Source organism: Stegastes partitus, unplaced genomic scaffold (genome assembly GCF_000690725.1).
Source record: "Stegastes partitus isolate 25-593 unplaced genomic scaffold, Stegastes_partitus-1.0.2 Scaffold136, whole genome shotgun sequence".
In the NCBI taxonomy this organism is placed as follows: Eukaryota; Metazoa; Chordata; class Actinopteri; family Pomacentridae; genus Stegastes; species Stegastes partitus.
The window spans coordinates 655,998-675,003 of NW_007577867.1; the positions used below are offsets into that span (position 1 = coordinate 655,998).

At 39.0% G+C, this 19,006-nt stretch overlaps 2 protein-coding genes across 2 annotated transcripts; one reads left to right on the top strand and one right to left on the bottom strand.

Moving 5' to 3' along the window:
• Positions 1–1,027: 1,027 nt before the first annotated feature.
• Positions 1,028–6,635, bottom strand: depdc4 (DEP domain containing 4). The gene is made up of 9 exons (XM_008278884.1): positions 6,560–6,635; positions 5,134–5,557; positions 4,810–4,961; positions 4,497–4,692; positions 4,082–4,332; positions 3,361–3,503; positions 3,143–3,268; positions 2,842–2,920; positions 1,028–2,529 (listed from the first exon to the last, which is right to left on the bottom strand). The coding sequence occupies exons 1-9, from the start codon at positions 6,633–6,635 to the stop codon at positions 2,330–2,332; spliced, it is 1,647 nt and encodes a 548-aa protein (XP_008277106.1). The 3' UTR covers positions 1,028–2,329.
• Positions 6,636–9,124: 2,489 nt separating this feature from the next.
• On the top strand, positions 9,125–18,338 carry tcp11l2 (t-complex 11, testis-specific-like 2). The gene is made up of 10 exons (XM_008278885.1): positions 9,125–9,333; positions 12,477–12,657; positions 12,830–12,962; positions 14,084–14,204; positions 14,458–14,681; positions 14,858–14,994; positions 15,280–15,467; positions 16,515–16,696; positions 16,798–16,970; positions 17,128–18,338. Exons 2-10 carry the CDS (start codon positions 12,489–12,491, stop codon positions 17,388–17,390), a joined length of 1,590 nt encoding a protein of 529 aa, XP_008277107.1. The 5' UTR covers positions 9,125–9,333; positions 12,477–12,488; the 3' UTR covers positions 17,391–18,338.
• The last annotated feature ends 668 nt before the right edge of the window (positions 18,339–19,006 follow it).

The window sequence follows — 19,006 nt, forward strand, 5'->3', positions numbered from 1 at the left end:
CATCTCAGCCGCTGAACTGTGTAGCTCCTTTAGAGGAGTTGTAGGTGTCTTGGTGGCCTTCCTTAATAATGTCTTTGTTGCACAGTCATTCAGTTTTTGAGGACAGCCCGCTCTAAGCATGTCATATTCCTTCTATTTCTTAATAATGGATTTAATGAATTTCAATAACTTTTCAAACAGTTGCTTGGAGTGTTATTTTGTTTTCATGGTGTTTTTACACCAGGACTAATTCACCAGTGACTGGACCTTCCAAATACAGCTGTCTGTAATACTACAATCACTCAAGATTCATTCACTGCACTTACATGATCTCCATTTCACTCATTGTCTTGCTTCTAGAACCAACTGGCTGCTGCTGTGTTGAATTAGAAGAGTCACTTTAAAGGGGGTGAACACTTGTGAAATCACTTATTTACATTACTAATTTTAATTGACTTTGTAAAAATCTGTTTTCACTTTGACGTGTCTTTTAAATAAATTCTTTTTTGCAAACATCACATTAAGTTGCCATGATTTAATGTTGAAAAGCATTAGAAGTGAAAATCTTCCAAGGGGGTTGAATACTTTATAGGCACTGTATAGACAATGAGGCCTTAACTGGACGACAGCGCAGGGATCCAAGAATAAAAGTAATGTATTCTCTGTCCTTGGTGTCTGTCAGTGTTCTAGCAGCAGCAGCATTTTGAATGAGCTGCAAATGTATAATGGCCTTATTAGGAAGGTCACAGTAAGGAATGCGTTACAGTCGTCCATTCGACAAGTAATACAAGCATGTATGAGTTTCTCTAGATCTTGCTTTGACATTGTTTCTCTGTTTTTAAGATGCTAGAATATGGATTAACTTACAGCTTTGACGCTGCTGCTGAATTTTAGATCTTCATCAATGATTACGTCAAGATTCCTTCCTTCATAGCCAAACAGAATTCTCTCACTGTGTTATGTCAGTGCACCCCGTATAAACACATCAAGACCCCTGAAGATCTGTGAGCTCCACTCGGACAGATGCAGTAAAATATTAACAGCAAAGTCTTGTTTCAGAGAACAATTTTTATTAGATGTATTATTAAGTAAAGCATATTTCAGCATCATAAAGTGCATTCTAACATGATTTCAGTGTTTTCAAAGAAAAAGATGCTGACTAAAATGAGATTTGACTGTAAATTACTTCTGCATGACCATTGCTTCACAAAATAAAGAAAATTCATTTAAAAATCCAACTGAGGCATCACGTTTAAAATTAAATTAGTAGCCTAAAATAATATCAAGTCAGAGCACACCTAACTTCCACCTTTTCAAGTCATAACGTCTACATTTCAAGTAAAATTCTAAAAAGTAATAGTTAAAAATGCTTGGGTTACTGCACTAAATGCATTTAAAACCCATAAAATTAAAGCCTACAACATTTACCTGAGCTATGGTTACCTTAATGCATTACTGTAGCCTCTCTGCTTCCATTTCATATTAAAATCTTGTTGAAAAAAACTTTTTATGCTTAGTGTATTAAAGTTATTCGTGTTACATTTAAATTTACTGGTGCTTTTTCTTAAACACAACATGCTCTCACAGCGCCACCAAAATGGCTATAAAATTGTTATTCTTAATTTGATATGTAGAAATATCAACGCCTAATAAAAGTGCACAGGATTACCTCTGAAAAGCACAAAACCATTTTTAAAGCCTAAATCAACCTCACGAAAAAGCTCTTCAGTCGAACACATTAGCTTTATCCAAATACAGTACTTCATTGTAGAAGTACATCAATTAGTACACAAGCTGTTCGATAAATGCTACATCAAAACAGCTGGCTAAAGGCTAAATTGATAAAATTCTGAGTATTTTATTTAAGTAATCCCTTTTACAACCTTTTTGTACAGAATAATTATTTTATAGTAATGCTGGATCTATGCGGGGTTCTATTTAAACATTACTGATCTATGAAACATAAAGTCTGTTAACAATGTAGAAAAACTATTTTAAAAACCTGCATTAGGTGACCTTGGATCAAAGAATTAGAAAGCGCAATTATCATCTTTAAACTAGTGCAAAACCTTGAAATCTACAGTGACTTAATGCCTTTCATAAAAAGGCTCCCAATGCTTCATTGAATTGCAATGTGTATTAGTTAAAAAAGGCATCCATGGCTGTGAGACAGTAGTCACTTCTTCTAAAATCCAGACTTAGCCTCCGATTTACAAATAAAATCCTAACTTTCCCTATTTAGTGTCATAACCATGTCATACTTTCTCTGCATACTACACGTTAAAAGTGTGGCTGTATGCAAGTCATTACTTATGGAAAGACAGTATATCGAACCAGTTAGTCATATGTTTCAGAAAGTGCTGGAGAAATGTTGGAGGAACACCACAGGGTGATGTTTCTCAAACTCTTTGAGCATCCTCCTCTTCTCCTTGACTGGCATGCTCTTGCATGAGGAAATGTCACGAAGAAGTTGTTTGAGGCTTTCCAATGTAGTAGCCTCCCGCTGGTCCTCGTATTCCTGTGGAGTCACCTGCTGGCAGAAGGTGAACGCTGCAACACAGCAGAGAGGATGTGATAGGAGCGTTAACACACAGTGTTCAGGAAGCAAGGGTTTTTTGTGTGAATGTGGAGCAACAGTGCCTCCATGTGGGCACAACACTTTACATTTCGGGTCTATGTTTCATAGAAATCAGTATAGGTGTGTTTTGTTGCAACTGTGGATAGAGATACAGATTGAAACGTTCTGAACGTGGAGATTGGATTATCTGTAGCAGTTAAATGCTCAAGTAAACTGCACATTTAACCAGGATGTAGTCCATCAGGTTTATAATAATTAACTATAATAATCTGCTGACAACTTACTTGCAATGGAGTCCGGGTCTTTGCCCTGCTGCATAGTCCTCAGTGTCCTCTGCACAGCATCAATAAGAGCAGTAGGAGTCTATAATCATTGCAGAAAGAAAGAGGAAAGGAAACACTGAAACCAACATATAGCCTGGAGGTGTATAATCTCTTTATATAGGACAGAAGAAACTAAACACAAAGAAGAGCTGAACAAATTCAACAAAAAAAAAATCATTTCAGTCTTTTGTGTTTCACAGACAAATTCACAACTGAAAAGAGAAATCAATTATTTAAGCTGGTTAATTATGAAAACGTGTACCTTGAAGAGCTCAGTATGATTGTCCATGAGAAACAGTGCCAGAGTTTCACTCTGCGATCGAGTCAGTTCATGATTTTGAACGAGTGCTCTCTGAAAAGTGCGGCTGACCAAGGCCCTGTTATCAGTCTGAAAGAATAACAAAACAATGGCAGTAAGACAACAGTCCGTGATATTAACAACCGAACCGGACTGACAGTAACACTGTATTAGTGAGCTACCTGTTTCTGCAGACGGCAGGCCTCCAAGTGAGCTGCTGTGCTCATGAAGGCTAGTAGTCTCCGCAGTTCATCTCTCACACTCGTCTCCAGCAATCGTAAACACAACTGAGATGCTCTGATGGCATCCTGCACCTTCCCTTCATCTAGAAATAAACAAGACATGGACAAGAAAATGAAACATGCAGAATCCTACCAGAGAGAATTATTCCAACTATTGCCCTTCATGGCCAGAACAAAACAATGACAGAAAATGAAATACACATCATGGACACTGTCACAAAATGCAACTTATAAAACCTATTAAAAGAATTATGGTGCTCCTGAAGGTTCAAATTTAGGTCGTACAGTTTACAAGCTTTACATGCTGCGACTTGGAAACTGCTTTACACACAGCTTTAAATCACTGCTTCTCCTAATGACCCAGGAAAAACGCTTTTTAACTGTACGTTAGATAATCAGGTTATGGATGGTAGAAAGGTTTCTACAGCTAAATCTGGAAAAAACTAAAGTCTCGTCATTGATATTGAAACTTGAATGGAGAAACTTAATGTGAAACTGTAAGCACTGAGGGGGGATTCGGAGTTCAAAATTGATATCCTGATTCTAGCACAGCGATCGAATAGTCGGCTGTCCAGCTACTCAGGTCCAGCTCTAAGGTGGTGCAAATAAAGCCTGGTTGATTGATCATAAAATCACTATAACAGTTTTTTTAAAGTCTCACCCAGTAAATCCAGAATTGCAGTATGTATATCCAGGTAGCGTCCTGAAAGAAGTGGGGCTTTTTCCTGTCCATTGTAGTACTTTGCAATAGTGTCAAAGAGCAGTCTCTTCTGATTTGCAATCTGCTCTGCACTGCCATCGTCCAAAGAGGGTTTACCATCTCGCTGACTGAGCTGTTCCCCTGCAACCACGATCAGCTGGTCGGGAAAGAGCTCCAAGCAGTCTGCTGCTGCCGACAGCCACCCATCCAATCTGAGAAATTAAAGGCATGAAATAGAACAAATGATTACTTTACTGTCACTGTAGGTGGTGGGATACAAATCCACAACGATTATTTATCTCATGCAATTTGCTCTGTATTTTCAAGCAATGGATTATGTAGCAAAAACGTTCAAAGTATGAATCAGAGCACTGACTGGGGTAGGTTCAGGGTGTCAGGCAGCTCTCTTTCCAGGCATGTGTTTGAGATAACCAGGTCCTGGTTCACCAGAGCAGCTCTGCAGGCCCCAGGCTGAATCCTTTCAGGAGAGGTCAGTATGCAGTCCAACATGGGCAGCTCTACTATCTGCAGCAGCTGCAAGAGGGTCTGCTGCTTCCAAACCTCATCCACCACTAGGGAAGGAAGAGCAGAAAGAAGAAACATATCTGTCCACCATAAACTGCCATGGACTGTTCTGCTTGTATAGGGTCTACACTATATTGGTAAATATTAAAAGACTAGCTCATTACCAGCTTTGGACAGAAAAGCAGAACTCCTGAGGGTTGTGTTTCGAGCTGGAGACAAAGATGGTTGCAGGTTGATGGTCCTCAGCAGCCTTTCAACCCTCCTGTCTGATGGACCGACAGCAAGAGGATTGGAGATCGTCCTCAGGTCATTCAGCCTCCAAAAAGAACAGGATGCATTTTAGTGATTAATGAACACTTTGATCTGGGTACAGATACTGTGCAATGTTGTAAAACTCAAATATCAGACAACTTTTCACTACATAGAAACCTTAACATAATTAAGCACCCATATAACATATCAAAAAGGGGACTTTATGTAAATCCAACCTTGAGCTTTTCTTCCTCTTTATCCCCTGTTCCTGTGGTGGTATGTTTTCTGCATCACCACTGCCCTCGTGAATGGCAGAATTCAATCTTACTTTATATTCCAGAAAACGGTAAAGGCTGCAGCTGCTGTCCTCAAAGGCCACTTCTTTGTCTCTACGAAACAGCTTTGTGCCCACTGGCTCAAACACCTTCGCCTCCATCAGAGCCTGGCAGAGTCGAGCAGCTTTGAGGCGAGACACTTCACTTGTGCAAAACACCACATTCTGCATCAAATAACTGAGAACTGTGTCCACAGCGTCTGAGCCTGTAAAACATTCAGGATGAACACGTAGATGTCTCCTGCAGCGACGCACCTCAACCTGAGTCTGCAGGGCTTGGATAATGTTGTGCCACAGCTGGGTGGCACCGAAGGGCCCTGAGAAACCTATATGAAGACACAGGGTTAGAAGAAAAGGAGTCAAATCTGGCTGAATCCCTGAGCTAAAATGTTATGATGGATTTCATTCAGGTCCTGTGGGTTTTCAACCTGGTTGGATATGCCAGTTCACATACCTTAAAAAATGTCATCACACAACTTATTAAGTGAAATGTTATATCTAATCTGAAGGCAGAATCAGAATCACAGATACTGGATTGGGAAAAGTAAGACCTCAAGCAATTTGTGACAGTGAAAAGTGTAAATAAAAGCCTTGTCTCAGGAGACTTCATCTGAGGTTTGCTTGTTTGACTTTGAAAACTGTAATTTTAGTGTCATAGCTGTATGACAGTGCCAGTGGTTCAAGTTTAACTGGAGTTATTAACTGAACAGAGAAAAAAAATGCCAACTCTGTTGTTTTTTGGAGGGGGTTTTGTTGTTGTTGTTTTTTTTTTTTAGTTTAAAGGGACCAATTAAGCAACATTACGATAGCAGCTAGACTTTCCCAAGCCCGTTACATGTTGTTTGGGAAAGATACAGTCATGAGGACTTAAGAAAAAGTTACTTAAAAAGTGCAGACTTAGTAGTTCTCACATAACAAAGCGTGAGTCTAAATGTTAATACTGAAATCAACACAGTCACCTACAGTCTACATTGTCCTTTTAACTGCAGTGTCACACACAGGAATATTTACCATTTACCACCAGTTTAACTCAAACACTGTAGAATGGTGGGCTGAAAAAGACAGTGCTACACAGGTGAAAGATCTGAATGCATTCTCTCCAAAGCAGAAGGTCAATGTGGCATCCTAAACAAGGTCCCTGTGTGTCCACAGCTCTCCAATAAAACATATGTTGATCAAGATGGTCGCAGCTAACATTCAAATCTGTCAGTTCGGTGCCCACAAGCTAGCATTTGTTTACATAGCGGTGCTTTGTTTATGTAGTTATTTATACACAAATTAAAGAAGAAGAAAATGAAACCTATTTAGAGTTAATACTCAGACCTTACCGTGCTGTATATTTTCACGAAAACTTCTTGTTTGGCTGTTCAACCGTCGAAACCGAGGAGTCAAATCAACCGCCATCATGAACCCACTGTGTGACGTCTCCTTCTTCTACTGTATTTAAACGACAGATGGCGCACTGCTGCCCCCTATAGGACACAACACGCACTGGTTCCAATGTGTATTACATTAAAAAGCATAAACAAAAACATCCACAATCAGTACTTAAAAATCTTTTTTTGAGAAGTTAAACATATTGTTTAGAAGAAAACAATAAAAATATAAATTAAAATGTCATGCCACAGAGCTAAATTACAGCCCATCTGTCACACATGAACCATCTGGATACTTTCTCAGGATATTCATATAATCACACCACAATGATCCATTCGTAGAATTAATATAACTGCCAAGGTATTTTGGCATGAAGAGAGATAGCACCATAGCACAATAGTCTGACATATTTCTACATCAGGTCTGCCATAATAGAATTGGAATAACTGAATTAATAAAGCACTGAAATAACTGAATCACTCTGCAGAAAAAAAAACACAATGTAACAAAGTTGTGTTCAGCCACAAATTCAAAGAAAGGACTTTCCTTGCAGGCTTCTGATCTGCTAAAAATGACACTAACTGAAAATCCAGCATTTCTGTTTCTATTCCTCCAGTGAAACTTATTTCTAATCTTCTAGCAAGTAGACAACAGTCCAAATAGATCAAGGTGTTAACAATTCACTTAAACTAACCACTGAAAAAAAAAAAAAACTAACCAATGGACATTTTTAAAATAAAATATCATAAAGTTTGTCTTTTTGTAAGTTTAATTCAGTGTCTGGAGACGGACTCAGACATACACAGTCAGGCGAATGAGGTGAGTGAATGAATAAGCCTGGGAAAGGATACAAAAGGCTTTATACAGTCAAGTACATCCATCCATGATCTATACACCGCTTAATCTTCACTAGGGTCACAGTGGGGGGCTGGAGTCTATCCCAGCTGACTTAGGGCAAAGGCAGGGGACACCCTGGACAGGTCGCCAGTCTATCACAGGGCTACACTTAGAGACAAACAATCAAGCATTCACACCTATGGACAATTTAGAATCACCAATTAACCTCAACATGTTTTTGGATTTGTGGGGGGAAGCCGGAGAACCTGGAGAGAACCCACGCTGCACGGGGAGAACATGTAAACACCATGCAGAAAGATCCCGGGTGTCCTCACCGGGACACAAACCGGTGACCTTCTTGCTGCAAGGCAACAGTGCTACCAACTGCTCCACCTTGCAGCCCCTATACAGTCAATGGCACAAGTTATTTGTTATTCTTAGCTGGTAGCCAAAACAGCATTTTTGAAAACTATGCAACATCCATATGCCCTTGCAGATGACACAAGTCTGTGTGAAAAGCAGGAAGAGCGCTTTGGTACATAGGAGTTCTTCTACTCCCAGTCCTGAATAGGTTGGTAAAGGTCAAGGGGTTACCTGTAGCCCAGGTGTGGCTATGAGCATTACAAGCAATTAATTGGAAATTTCATCACGTCCTAAATACAGTGGAGCTGAGGCACCTCTAACTGAAAATCTTCTGGTGTCTGATTGGAAGGTCATGCAGGGGATGTAAAGAGCTGTCCAAAATGTTTTTGTGCATCAGTCTTTTTAGAATCTGAATCATTTTCATATCCAAGCATTCTTTCATACTTAAAGAATTTAAGGTGGTAATTTGGTGCAGCACCACTGACAAGTACAGAATTTTGAAAGAAAGGTAAAAAAAAAAAAAGAGTAAAAAGTAGTGGTAAAGCGTTGCAAGTCAAGAGGTAGTATGTCACAAGACAAATCAAGGAAATGTTAAATGAAAAAAGTAATTGAAATATTTACAATTCGCAGTAATGTATACTCATGAAAATATATGCAAATTTACATACATGACATTAATGGAATGTCACCCTGCACAAAAGAACCGAACTAAATGATTAGACATTAACAAAATATGGCTGAAAAATAAACAAATATCATAAAAGTAAAAAGACAGCATTATAACAGAGATCACAACACAAAGAAAAAATAAAATCTTTTCATATTTTCAAATAGTTAAACACTGTTGTTTCTTTAATCTGTTGTCTTTTCTTAAAGGAATTTGTGTGAAAAGAATGTGGAAAGAATGCACATTCCTTGCATGTGTACACAAACTTTAATGCTATTTCTTTGAGCTCTTTTTTTTTTAAAACAATAAAACTGTATGAACTAGATTTTGTCCCCATAATGTCCTCAGATATTCAGTACATGAACTACAGTGAGGACACATCCGTAAACAAACACGACCCACGTGAAAATAGAGCATAGCGGAGCGTACCATGTCAACCAAGGGGGATGCTACGTAGAATCACAGCCTTTCTCGAACTAGATATCTGTATTCACTCTAATGCAGACAGTTATAATTTGATACTGTGGTGTCTCCATTGCACAAAATCATAATACGCCTTGTGTTCGTCTTTGTTTGGTAGATAAACACCCCTACGTGTGACATGGTTTGGCCGGTTGTTCTCAGCAGGGGAAAGAAGAACGGTCCGTCCCGAGCTGCAGTTGAGAAGGTGGCAGTAATGTACCTAAAGCTGTTCGCCAGCCGCCATTAAACACATAAAGAAGAAGAAGCAGGAGGCGGAGAAGAAAGAAGGACCTTTAAACCGTAGACTGAGATCAACAGAGCAGGACGACGGCGAGTTTTCACTTCAGAACTGAGCTATTTTTGGTGACAGTCTCCGTCTCCGGAGATTTGAATCAGGTAAAAGTCGCTTTAGTCAGGAACCGTTGACGGTTTGTGGTTTTAGCTCAGTCTTCTGACACTGCTGGTAACTTTTGTGTTGCTTTGAGGTTTTGTGCGGACTGAAAACAAGGATACAGACTTCGAAGGTTTCAACTGACAGCTTGCGTGTCACCACTAATGTCAAAGTGTGTGTAAAAGTAGGCGAAATTATATGAATATTCAGTTGTACAGTTCGAAGGTTTGGTCAAGGAACAAAGACAGTAGTACAATGTAAACAACTCTCGAGCTGACAGTTAGCTAAAACGAATGTCTTTGGTAATACAGTGTGTTTTGCCTTCCTGCACTCTTTTATGATTCTGTCATTAGCGTATAAAATGTACTCCTATAAATGTGCATGGAGTTCTTGTTTTGGTCTGCAGCTGGGATCACGTGTACCCACTTCTCACGCGTGTGTGGATATTTTTTTATCCATGTGCTCAGCGATGTAACCAAAGATTTTCCATGCAGTGCTGACAGACGTGGATCTGCAGCCAATGACGAGAGTCCCCGTGTAGCTAGCCCAGCCTCCCCGATCCTCTGCTTTGTTTACATTGCACTGCAGTGAAATCTGGATCGCAGAGAGCTTTCTTTGTTTCTGCAGGAGTTGACTCCAGTAACAATATGTAGCCTGCACAGGAAAACCTGTCCTTTATTTGATCACATATTTGTTTATATGACTGACAAGCACTACAGATGTGCAGGTTTAGGGATGTTATTGCAGATGTCACATTCCAAAGCCTCACAATCTAGAGTGTATTTTAAATGCCTTTTTAAAATGAGTTTTCCAAACATGTCCATATATGTTGAGGTTTTGCATCATTGGTCTGTTACAGCATAATGCTTTTTGAATCCAACATTCAGGCTGGGCAAAGAGGCTTTCTCATAATGAAGCAGCAGCTGACAGAGTACACCTAATCCGTAATCAGTTTTCTGGACTGCAACGCTTTCATCCCTCTAGATAATCTCTGAAAATTGGCCTGCTGCGTTGCTTTGACCTAGCTGTCAAGTCTAGCGGATGATGTAATGAGCGAGCTGCAGACGTTAGCAGGGGCACATTTAAGTAGCACACTCCCCACACCCACCGTCCTCACCCCCCTGAGCTATCTTTATACTGTAAGAGCTGCCTGGGAGTGTGTATTCATTTTTGGCAGCAGATAACTGAGCCTGGGGACAGGAACACCCAGGGGTCATCCTGCCAGTACTGTATGTCTAAAGCAATATTAGAAAGGCATAGGCCTGCTTAGTTGTAGGTGTTACACTGAGCTACAATTTAGTATTTTTAATGAGCAGAGTGTGGTGATTGGTGTTTGCATTGATTAAAAACATGTGCACAACTTCCATGTTGCTTTAGAATAGATTAGAAATTGTTTAGGTTTGAGGTTTTAGGTCTTTATGTTGATTCATGAATTCACTCAGCTTGGTGTTAGCTTATATTTTTTTCTACTTAGCAAACAGAACCTTTCTTTGTTATGCTAATGTCTTTGTGTGGAAGACAGACAACATAGGTACAGGTGTAATAGGATCGTGTTGACGGTTGAGAAGCCCTCTGTTGTCCCATGTTGCCCTGGAGACACAATTGATCTCGGCTATATGGACACAGTGTCCCTTTTATTCTCAAGGAACACAGGCTTTTGTTTAAACCTATGTGGAAATTGGTCCTGCTAGTGTCTAGACTTTCGATAACGCTGTAAATCCTGGTGGCAGTAAACAAACTCTTGAGCCATCAAGTGTTTTTCCAGTGAATTACTTCATGCAATAACAGCGAGTTTAATAAGATGTTGAAACTCTGTGCAACGAGGCAGCTATCTCTGTTTCCGTGGTGACTGGCCCGCCAGCTGTTTTATAGAGTGTGACTGGTGTTTTTGTTACACTCTGTTGACTGCTATGGCAATAACAGCTGTTACTAAGGTGAGAAATCTATACTCTCTTGCACTCTGACGTGTGCAAATTATTATTTTTTTCCCACTCTCTTACAAGCTCAGGTAAAACTCTATTTTCAACTTTTTGATTTTCTTTTAGATATTTACAGCACCGCAGCAATTTATGTAGGAATTCCTCAACATGAACTACAGGGTCTGTGTTTGTCATTAGTGAAGGAATATGTTAGAGTCTGTAAATGTGGTAATCATTTGTGTGAGTTAAAGCTTTTGGACAACAATAGAGCTCTGTGGCACAAAGAAGTACGTGTCAGCGATTGGCAACACAAATGATTCTTGTTAGTAGGTGATAGAATATCACCATGAGTCAAATGTCAGATCTTGGGGTTTTTGCAGTTTTTGTTAGGAACCACTAAGAACTACAGTTTAGTTGAGAAAAATTTGAAAAATAATAATTAACAACCCAAGACTCGCATGCCTTTAGGTGTGAAGGGTTGAAAAACTATCAGGTTAGGGATTACTTGAGATGTTAATAGTGGTGAAACAACTCAAGACTTCATTATAAGTACCTGATAAGTAGGGCTGTAGACCCCACTACCTCGTCAGAAAATGGCTGTTTCATTTGAACATAGATGGCTTTCTTCACTTCTCTCTCAAACCATCTGTCTTCTTCATCCAGAGTGTTTTAGATGCCGGTGGACAAGACTCAGCAGTCTGCTTGCATTTGAAACATAAGGAACACTCTTTTGAGGAACACAGTGTCATATTGTAGACAGAGAGGATCGATGGTTTGAGACAGGAGTGAAGGAAGCCATCTTTGTTAAACTGAAACAGGCATTTTTAAATGGAGAAATAGGTCAACACCAATTATCAGTACTTATAGTCATGAGATCTTTCCCTAGAATGTTGCACCACTGTTACTATCTTGGGCCGTCTCTCCCCTGGCAGTTTTACAACCCCTCACACTTCAAAGCATGTGATCTTGGGTAGTTAATGGGCTTTTAATCATGTGATTTGGGGTGAGAATATACACTGGTATCTGGGACTCCCCTGTCAGTTTGTTAGAACTGAAGAAGCCTTTTGGATAAGAGGTTAAACATCTTCAAGAACCAAAAAAAAGTACTTTGCATTCGCTTCATACTTGCTGAACAGATTAAGTTACATAAAGTGTTAGGAAAGTCATTGACTTTCTGTTTAAGGGGTTCGTCAAGAAACTAAAAGTTACTATCAACTTCTCATATGCAGCTCTAATCCAAGATGCCTCTAAATGATGAGCGACCCACCTCCACATCTAGCGGTGAAGATCAAGGCTGTGACGGGGAGTCATCATCGGAGCGCTGCGACAGCATGACGTCGACCAGCGATCTGGACTGCTCACGTGAAAGCTTCTCCAGCGACTGCTCCAGCAAACATTGCACACCCTCCTGTAAGTTTGGCCGCTCGTCAGGCATCCTCTGACTTCCTGTTTTTCATTTGTGTTATTTTTAATCTCATTAGGGAGCAACCACCCTCACGAATGTCATCACACAGCTTTAGTAATCAAACACAAGCTCTTGTTTGTCTGTTTACAAACTTGGTTCAATGTTTGATTCTCACAGCAAGCCCACCTAAAGCCTTAACCCTGGATGAAGTCATGGATGCTGGAAGAGACCTGTTCAACCTGAAGCTTTCCCATGAAATTGTTGTGAACCACAGTTTCCAAATGGAACTAAATAGCCTACCCCAGGACAGGTATACGATGAGAAAGATCTTTGTTGTCCGTTTGTTCACCCCTTGATCATGTCTTGTAGATTATTAGCCGAATTAAATAAGTTTTTGTCATGTAAGCATTTGGGAAAATAGAAAGATAACTGCAAATGAATTTGATTACACATGCTTTGAGGACGAATATCAAGTTTTACAATAGTTGTATCAGTTGTTTACTCCCACAATTTACACTCTTCTATTGTCAATGTATACTGACTGTTTAGTAGCTGTAAAAAGACAATCTGACACTGATGTGTGACTTTTCAGAAGGTTATGAGAAAAGGGAGATCCAAAGAGATGCCTCTGTCTGTGGCCAAAGTGACTGTGAACCACACAACTCGTGAAATATTTAAATAATTCAACAAAAGCAGGTCCAAAAAACATGGCAGCCTCTAACAAACACAACAAACGGTGCTGATAGGAAGGAACACAAAGTTTAAATTATCCAAAAGGGACATTGTGTACGTATACAGTATAGAGAATCTTTTCTACTGATGTGAATGATTGGTGTATAATCAAAAATAACCAATCTTTGTTAAACTGTCCTAAAAGGTTGTTCATTGTCTTCAAAATAAAAGAGTTGATTTCTTTCCAAGAAGACAAGAGGTGAAGGTACTTACTTGCCAAGATGAATGTTAATACTTTATTGGCTAATTATCAGAATTTAGCTCAGAAACATTATAGAAATTGTATAGATGAACAGCGCTTACCTATATTTATTTCAATCTGTATTGAATTTCACAGAAAAAAGAATCTTTAGTTCAATCTGAGCAGAACAAGAACGGACAAAGAGTGATGAGGGGTAGACAAGAAAGGAGAAGAAAATAATTTATTTATAGTAGAGGGAGGAGAGGGACAGCCGCAGGTAAAACAGACAGCAAAATTCAATGCAGTGATTTATCATCACACAGTGTTGCTGGCAGCAAATCAAAATGATGTTCTGTGCAATAATGGCTCCTTTTTTTATTCTGTGTGAACCATCTTACCAAGAACACTGAGTTTTCTCCTTCGGGATTTGGTGAAGTAGAAAAACAAAGCCACAAGTCTGTATAGTATATTTTATAAATGGCATCCCTTTTTTTTTTTTCTTTTTTTTTTTTTTTTAGTTTATGGAAGATGGTTAGAGATAATCTCCACAAGGCCTTCTGGGACATCCTGGAGGCTGAACTGAATGATGACCCACCTGAGTATGGACAAGCCATCAACTTATTGGAGGAGATCAGAGAGGTTTACAGCTTCATTATGTTTTTTTACAAGAGACTCCATTAGCTCTGACTGAACAAGATAAATGAGCATTTCTAATATTTTTTTTTGTATTACCTTTTGCATGATTCTTCACAAGTCCTAACCTTCCTTGTCTCATCTACTTCTCTTTTGTTCCTTGACCTCATTTGTGATAAGTATAGATAGAAAACTGAAAACAAACAAGTAAAAATATTCTAAGTAAAGTTTTTTTTTTTTTTTTTTTGTAATTGGACAGATTTTACTATCATTCCTTAATCCTGGTGCCAATCGGATGCGGACCCAGATCATGGAGGTGCTGGACATGGACCTGATTCGTCAGCAGGCTGACAACGATGCTGTAGACATCCAGGGGCTTGCCTCTTACATTATCACCACCATGGGCAAGTTGTGTGCACCAGTGAGAGATGAGGAGATCAAGAAGCTACGGGAAAGCACCCTCAACATAGTGGCACTCTTCAGGTAATTCCATACTAGTGTTTAAAAGAATCAAAAAAAATTTCAGTGTGATGAATAAATCCTTATTTTCAGAAACTGTGTTGTGTATCGGAGAGAATACAGAAACTTGAGTTTGTTGAATGTATTTATTCAATGAAAAGCAAGGTAATCACCACAATTTGTTATTTTCTAACCACTAGGGAGATATTCCGTGTGTTGGACTTGATGAAGGTGGACATTGTCAACAATACAATTGAACAACTGAGGCCTGTGTTGCAGAGACACAGTGTTGAATATGAGAGGGCAACGTTTCAGAGTATCCTGGACAAAACACCCAGTGAGTGAGAAAGAAAGAACACATTGTCTTTTTTTGTAACCTGCTCCATATATATGTTGTGAGTTGTTTGTTTCTAACAAATAGAATCTGACTAAATTTGAGAATGTAATTGATAGTGTGACAGTGTGTTGGAATAACACGGCAAAGTAACACATACTTATGCTTCATATATCAACTGACTGATGTATTGCTCAGGACCTACTACAAAATATGTCATTGTGTCAAAGTAAAAAAAAAACAACAACTGTTATACCACGGTATTAAGTTACTGTGAATCTGCCTCAGATTCTTTAGACAATACAACCTCCTGGATCAAGTCCGCCCTGGAAGAGCTGCAGTCAGCCACTGTACCCAAAGAACAAACTCATGGTGATGGGAAAAGACAACAAGTGGTGCCTGGGCCCTTTCAGGTCATCAACACTGCCTTCCTCCGTATCCTCACAGGGGACTTCTTTAAAAGCCCACTGCCTGAGGTAATGTGGTGTATTTGTTTGTGAAATTAACCCTATAAACCCCAAAACCTACCGGTTAGTTTGGAAGGCATGTTATGAAAAGAAAAAACAATTAAAAAAAATGCAAAACATGCCTTCAATCCGAGCCAGAAAGATTTTCAACTTTTCAACAGTCTTTTAGCTACTCACCTGTAATGTGCCATTCTATTGAAAAACTTAACCAACTTAACCAGCTCAAAATGGTGATATTTCATCAAAATTAATCTCACTGTCCCATTTAAACATTCACCAAAAATCCAATAACACTAACTGAAGTGTAAAAGGGAAAAACAACCTGCACTTCCTGTAGCAACTGGGATACCCTCAGTAACTCATCTGTGGCCTGCAGTCGTATGACTTAAGTACATGGGCTTTTTGGCTAAACTGGGCTGAACTCCACACTGTGTTTACACAAAGCAGAGAGGAGACTAATATGAAAGAGATTAAAACAGTAAGTAGCAAAATAATCTATGGCATCAGCAGTGGTAACATCTGAAAAATGTTTATACCAGGTTTTTACCTTTTTTGTCAAATAAATGATCAAAGAAATTCATCTTTCATTTAGACTTTTTAGTGTTTTATGGTAATATAACTGATCAAAAAGACATTGTTGAGATCTCTACTTCTAACCATGGTTGTGCTGTTTCCACAGAGGTACTGAACTTTATATTGCACAGTAAAATTAGTCCACAGTGAGTAAAATTATGACAGAAATTACTGAAACAAAGAAACTAGTTAGGGTTCAGTAGGTTAAGAGAAACAGATTTCATTACGTGACAATTTCTCTGCTCGTGATGTGTAAAATATACATAGTCCTATTATAGGTCTAGGATGAAAATTTAGGAGACATTTAGACAATTTGTGCTTGGGGATAGCATTAACTCCCAAGGAAAAATTGACTGGATGTCTTCTAAACAAGAAAACATATTTACATGACTTGTAAGTATGTTTCACATATTGATATGAAACTAATATAATAATAATATAATACCAAGTATCGTATACTGAATGTATTTGGTTCCTCTTTAGACCCTGGCAACAGATGAGACCCGCCTGCTCGAGATTCACTGGCAGCTTCAGCAGTGTCAGGCGGTGAACGAGGTGATGCTAATTGTCTATAGCACCATTGGAGGGCCTATCCAGGGTCTTCCCTCCCTGTCTGATCGTCTAAAGAGGATGATCAGTGTGTTGTTGGATGGGATGCACAGACCGTAAGTTCCCTTTCATTTTATAAGCCCATGAATTTATTCAAACATCTTCCTCATATGACATCTGAGCTCAACGCTGAACTCAATGTTCCCTCTGTCTCTAGGAGCTTTAACCTAGAAGAGTCACTAGAGGGCATCAGTGGGCAGATCTGCTGTGAGCTCAACAAGTCTTTAACAGAGAGGAGCTACCCTGCACTCACCCCAGCACTTCAAGCCACCCTCACGGGTCAGATCTGCAGCATCACCCAGAAGGACAATCCCATCCGCACTCTAGTTGGTAAGACAGAGTGAACCGGACTGACATATTTAATGCGCAGAAAAACATGTATTAGTGGGACTGTGCTGAATACACAAAAACAGAGGTGATAATGAAGCTCGAAATCTGCTGGTTGGGAGTTTTCTAACCCTGTCCTCTCCTCTACCTTTCCCTGCAGAGGATCGTGTGCAGCAGTACTTCATGGTGCTTCTCAACAACCCAAAATCTCAGCACAAACTTGAACAGGTACCAGCTGGCTTGGCAGTTATCAAGCCTGAACTAGCGCTGATAGGAGCAAAGTTCGTCTCCCTGGTCAACTACAACAAGAATGTTTATGGACCTTTCTATGCGGATATCATCAGGAAGCTGCTGTTCAGCAACAGCCCACCTGCAGCGAGCCTTCCTCAGGACCCGGCTCAGGACTCTGTCACCCACAATTAAATGCAAAATATGGCTCATGCAGGTGAAGGTTTTTTTTATCGGACAGGGCTAAAACTGAGAAAGTGTGTATGTGAGTGTGTAGGGGGGGCTGCTGTGTATACTGAAATGTATTTGAGCACTGTCAAACAGGCTGTTATGACACAAAGAAGGACAAAGTATGCGAGTGGGAAGACAAAATACAATAGATATATAAAGCGATTATCTTTTCCTGAACCTAACCGCGACATCCCATTTCATACAGTTCTCTGTAGTGAAACTCTTAAGAGAAAAAGGGCAAAACTTTAGTATGTGTAACACATGCAGCGAGCTTTATGAAGTAAAAAGGAAGAAGCTTATATATTTAGAAAAGTAGCAGAGTAGCATTTCAGATTCTTTACATTTAACAAGTTACTTATCTTTGTTCTTTACTGAGGTATAACTATAGTTACTCACACAGGGAAATTGTCCATAGCAAGTGCCACATGTGCTGATATTAATGCAAAACATGAGAGAGCCCTTAATTCAGTGAGTTAGTACTTTGATAGTCCCTTACTTTTGTTACTTAATCTGTCAGAAACTTAAGCTTCCTGTATTATTTTAAATCCACTCTGAGTTTTGACTTGTCAAAGGAAGTTGTCTGCATGAGTGTCTTTGTGTTGGGATTTGGTCCTTTTAGTTTTTACTTGAGTAATTCTTTGGAATATTTGCCACATGTGTTTTCTGTACTTTTACTTAATATCTGCCAGTGGAGTACAAGTTATATTGATTTTGTTGCGATGCTTGTTATTATATTTTGAAGTACTGTAGTTTTTACAGTATTGCCTGTTATGTGTTGGCTGTTAGAACACGTTGGGAAACGAAAGGTGCTGAACTCAAAAGTGATTTTTGGGTCCATAATTTCCAGCGGACCTATGCATATGCACAAAGAAAAGCAGTTATGTAGTTTTACAAAAGTTTACATGAAAATGTGGAAAAGTTGTTGTTCTTTTCTTCTGTACCACTGTTAATATAATAAAACATCAGAAAGAAAACTGAGCATGCATTAGTGATTAATTCACAATTATATAATCCAAGTAGAATGTTTTAAAAAAAAATGAATTACATAAAAGACAATGAGAAATACAATGAATTAGAGGGAATAAAACATTTTAAAACATGAAGATAATCAAATAAATGATTAATAGACAGTTCTAATTAAAAGCCAGGCTTTTAACCTATGACTAAATCTTCTGTTTTATCTTGTTAGTAGATGTAAAGTTCTGAAATTAGATATAAAACGTAACAGACATAAGAAGTGTTGTGGATGTGCATAAATAACATCAAACTGTAATATATATAACCAAAGGAGGATTGTTAGCCTTTAAGGTAAATATGACATTCAGAGCACGGTTTTCACACCACATGGACCACCTCTTAATACAGATAAATATAGCTGTTGAAAAATTTTGATTACCCACCTGCAAAGAAAACTGAGACGTATAACCTTACTGATAAAGCAAATCTGACATTAATTCAAAGTGCTTCGTATTTTCTCTAAATGGAGATTCAATTGTTGGATTTTGATTGTCAGACTGGCCTAATTTAATTTTGTATTCAGAAATGGTTGCTTTCCAGGTCTGACAACATGTTTATATGTT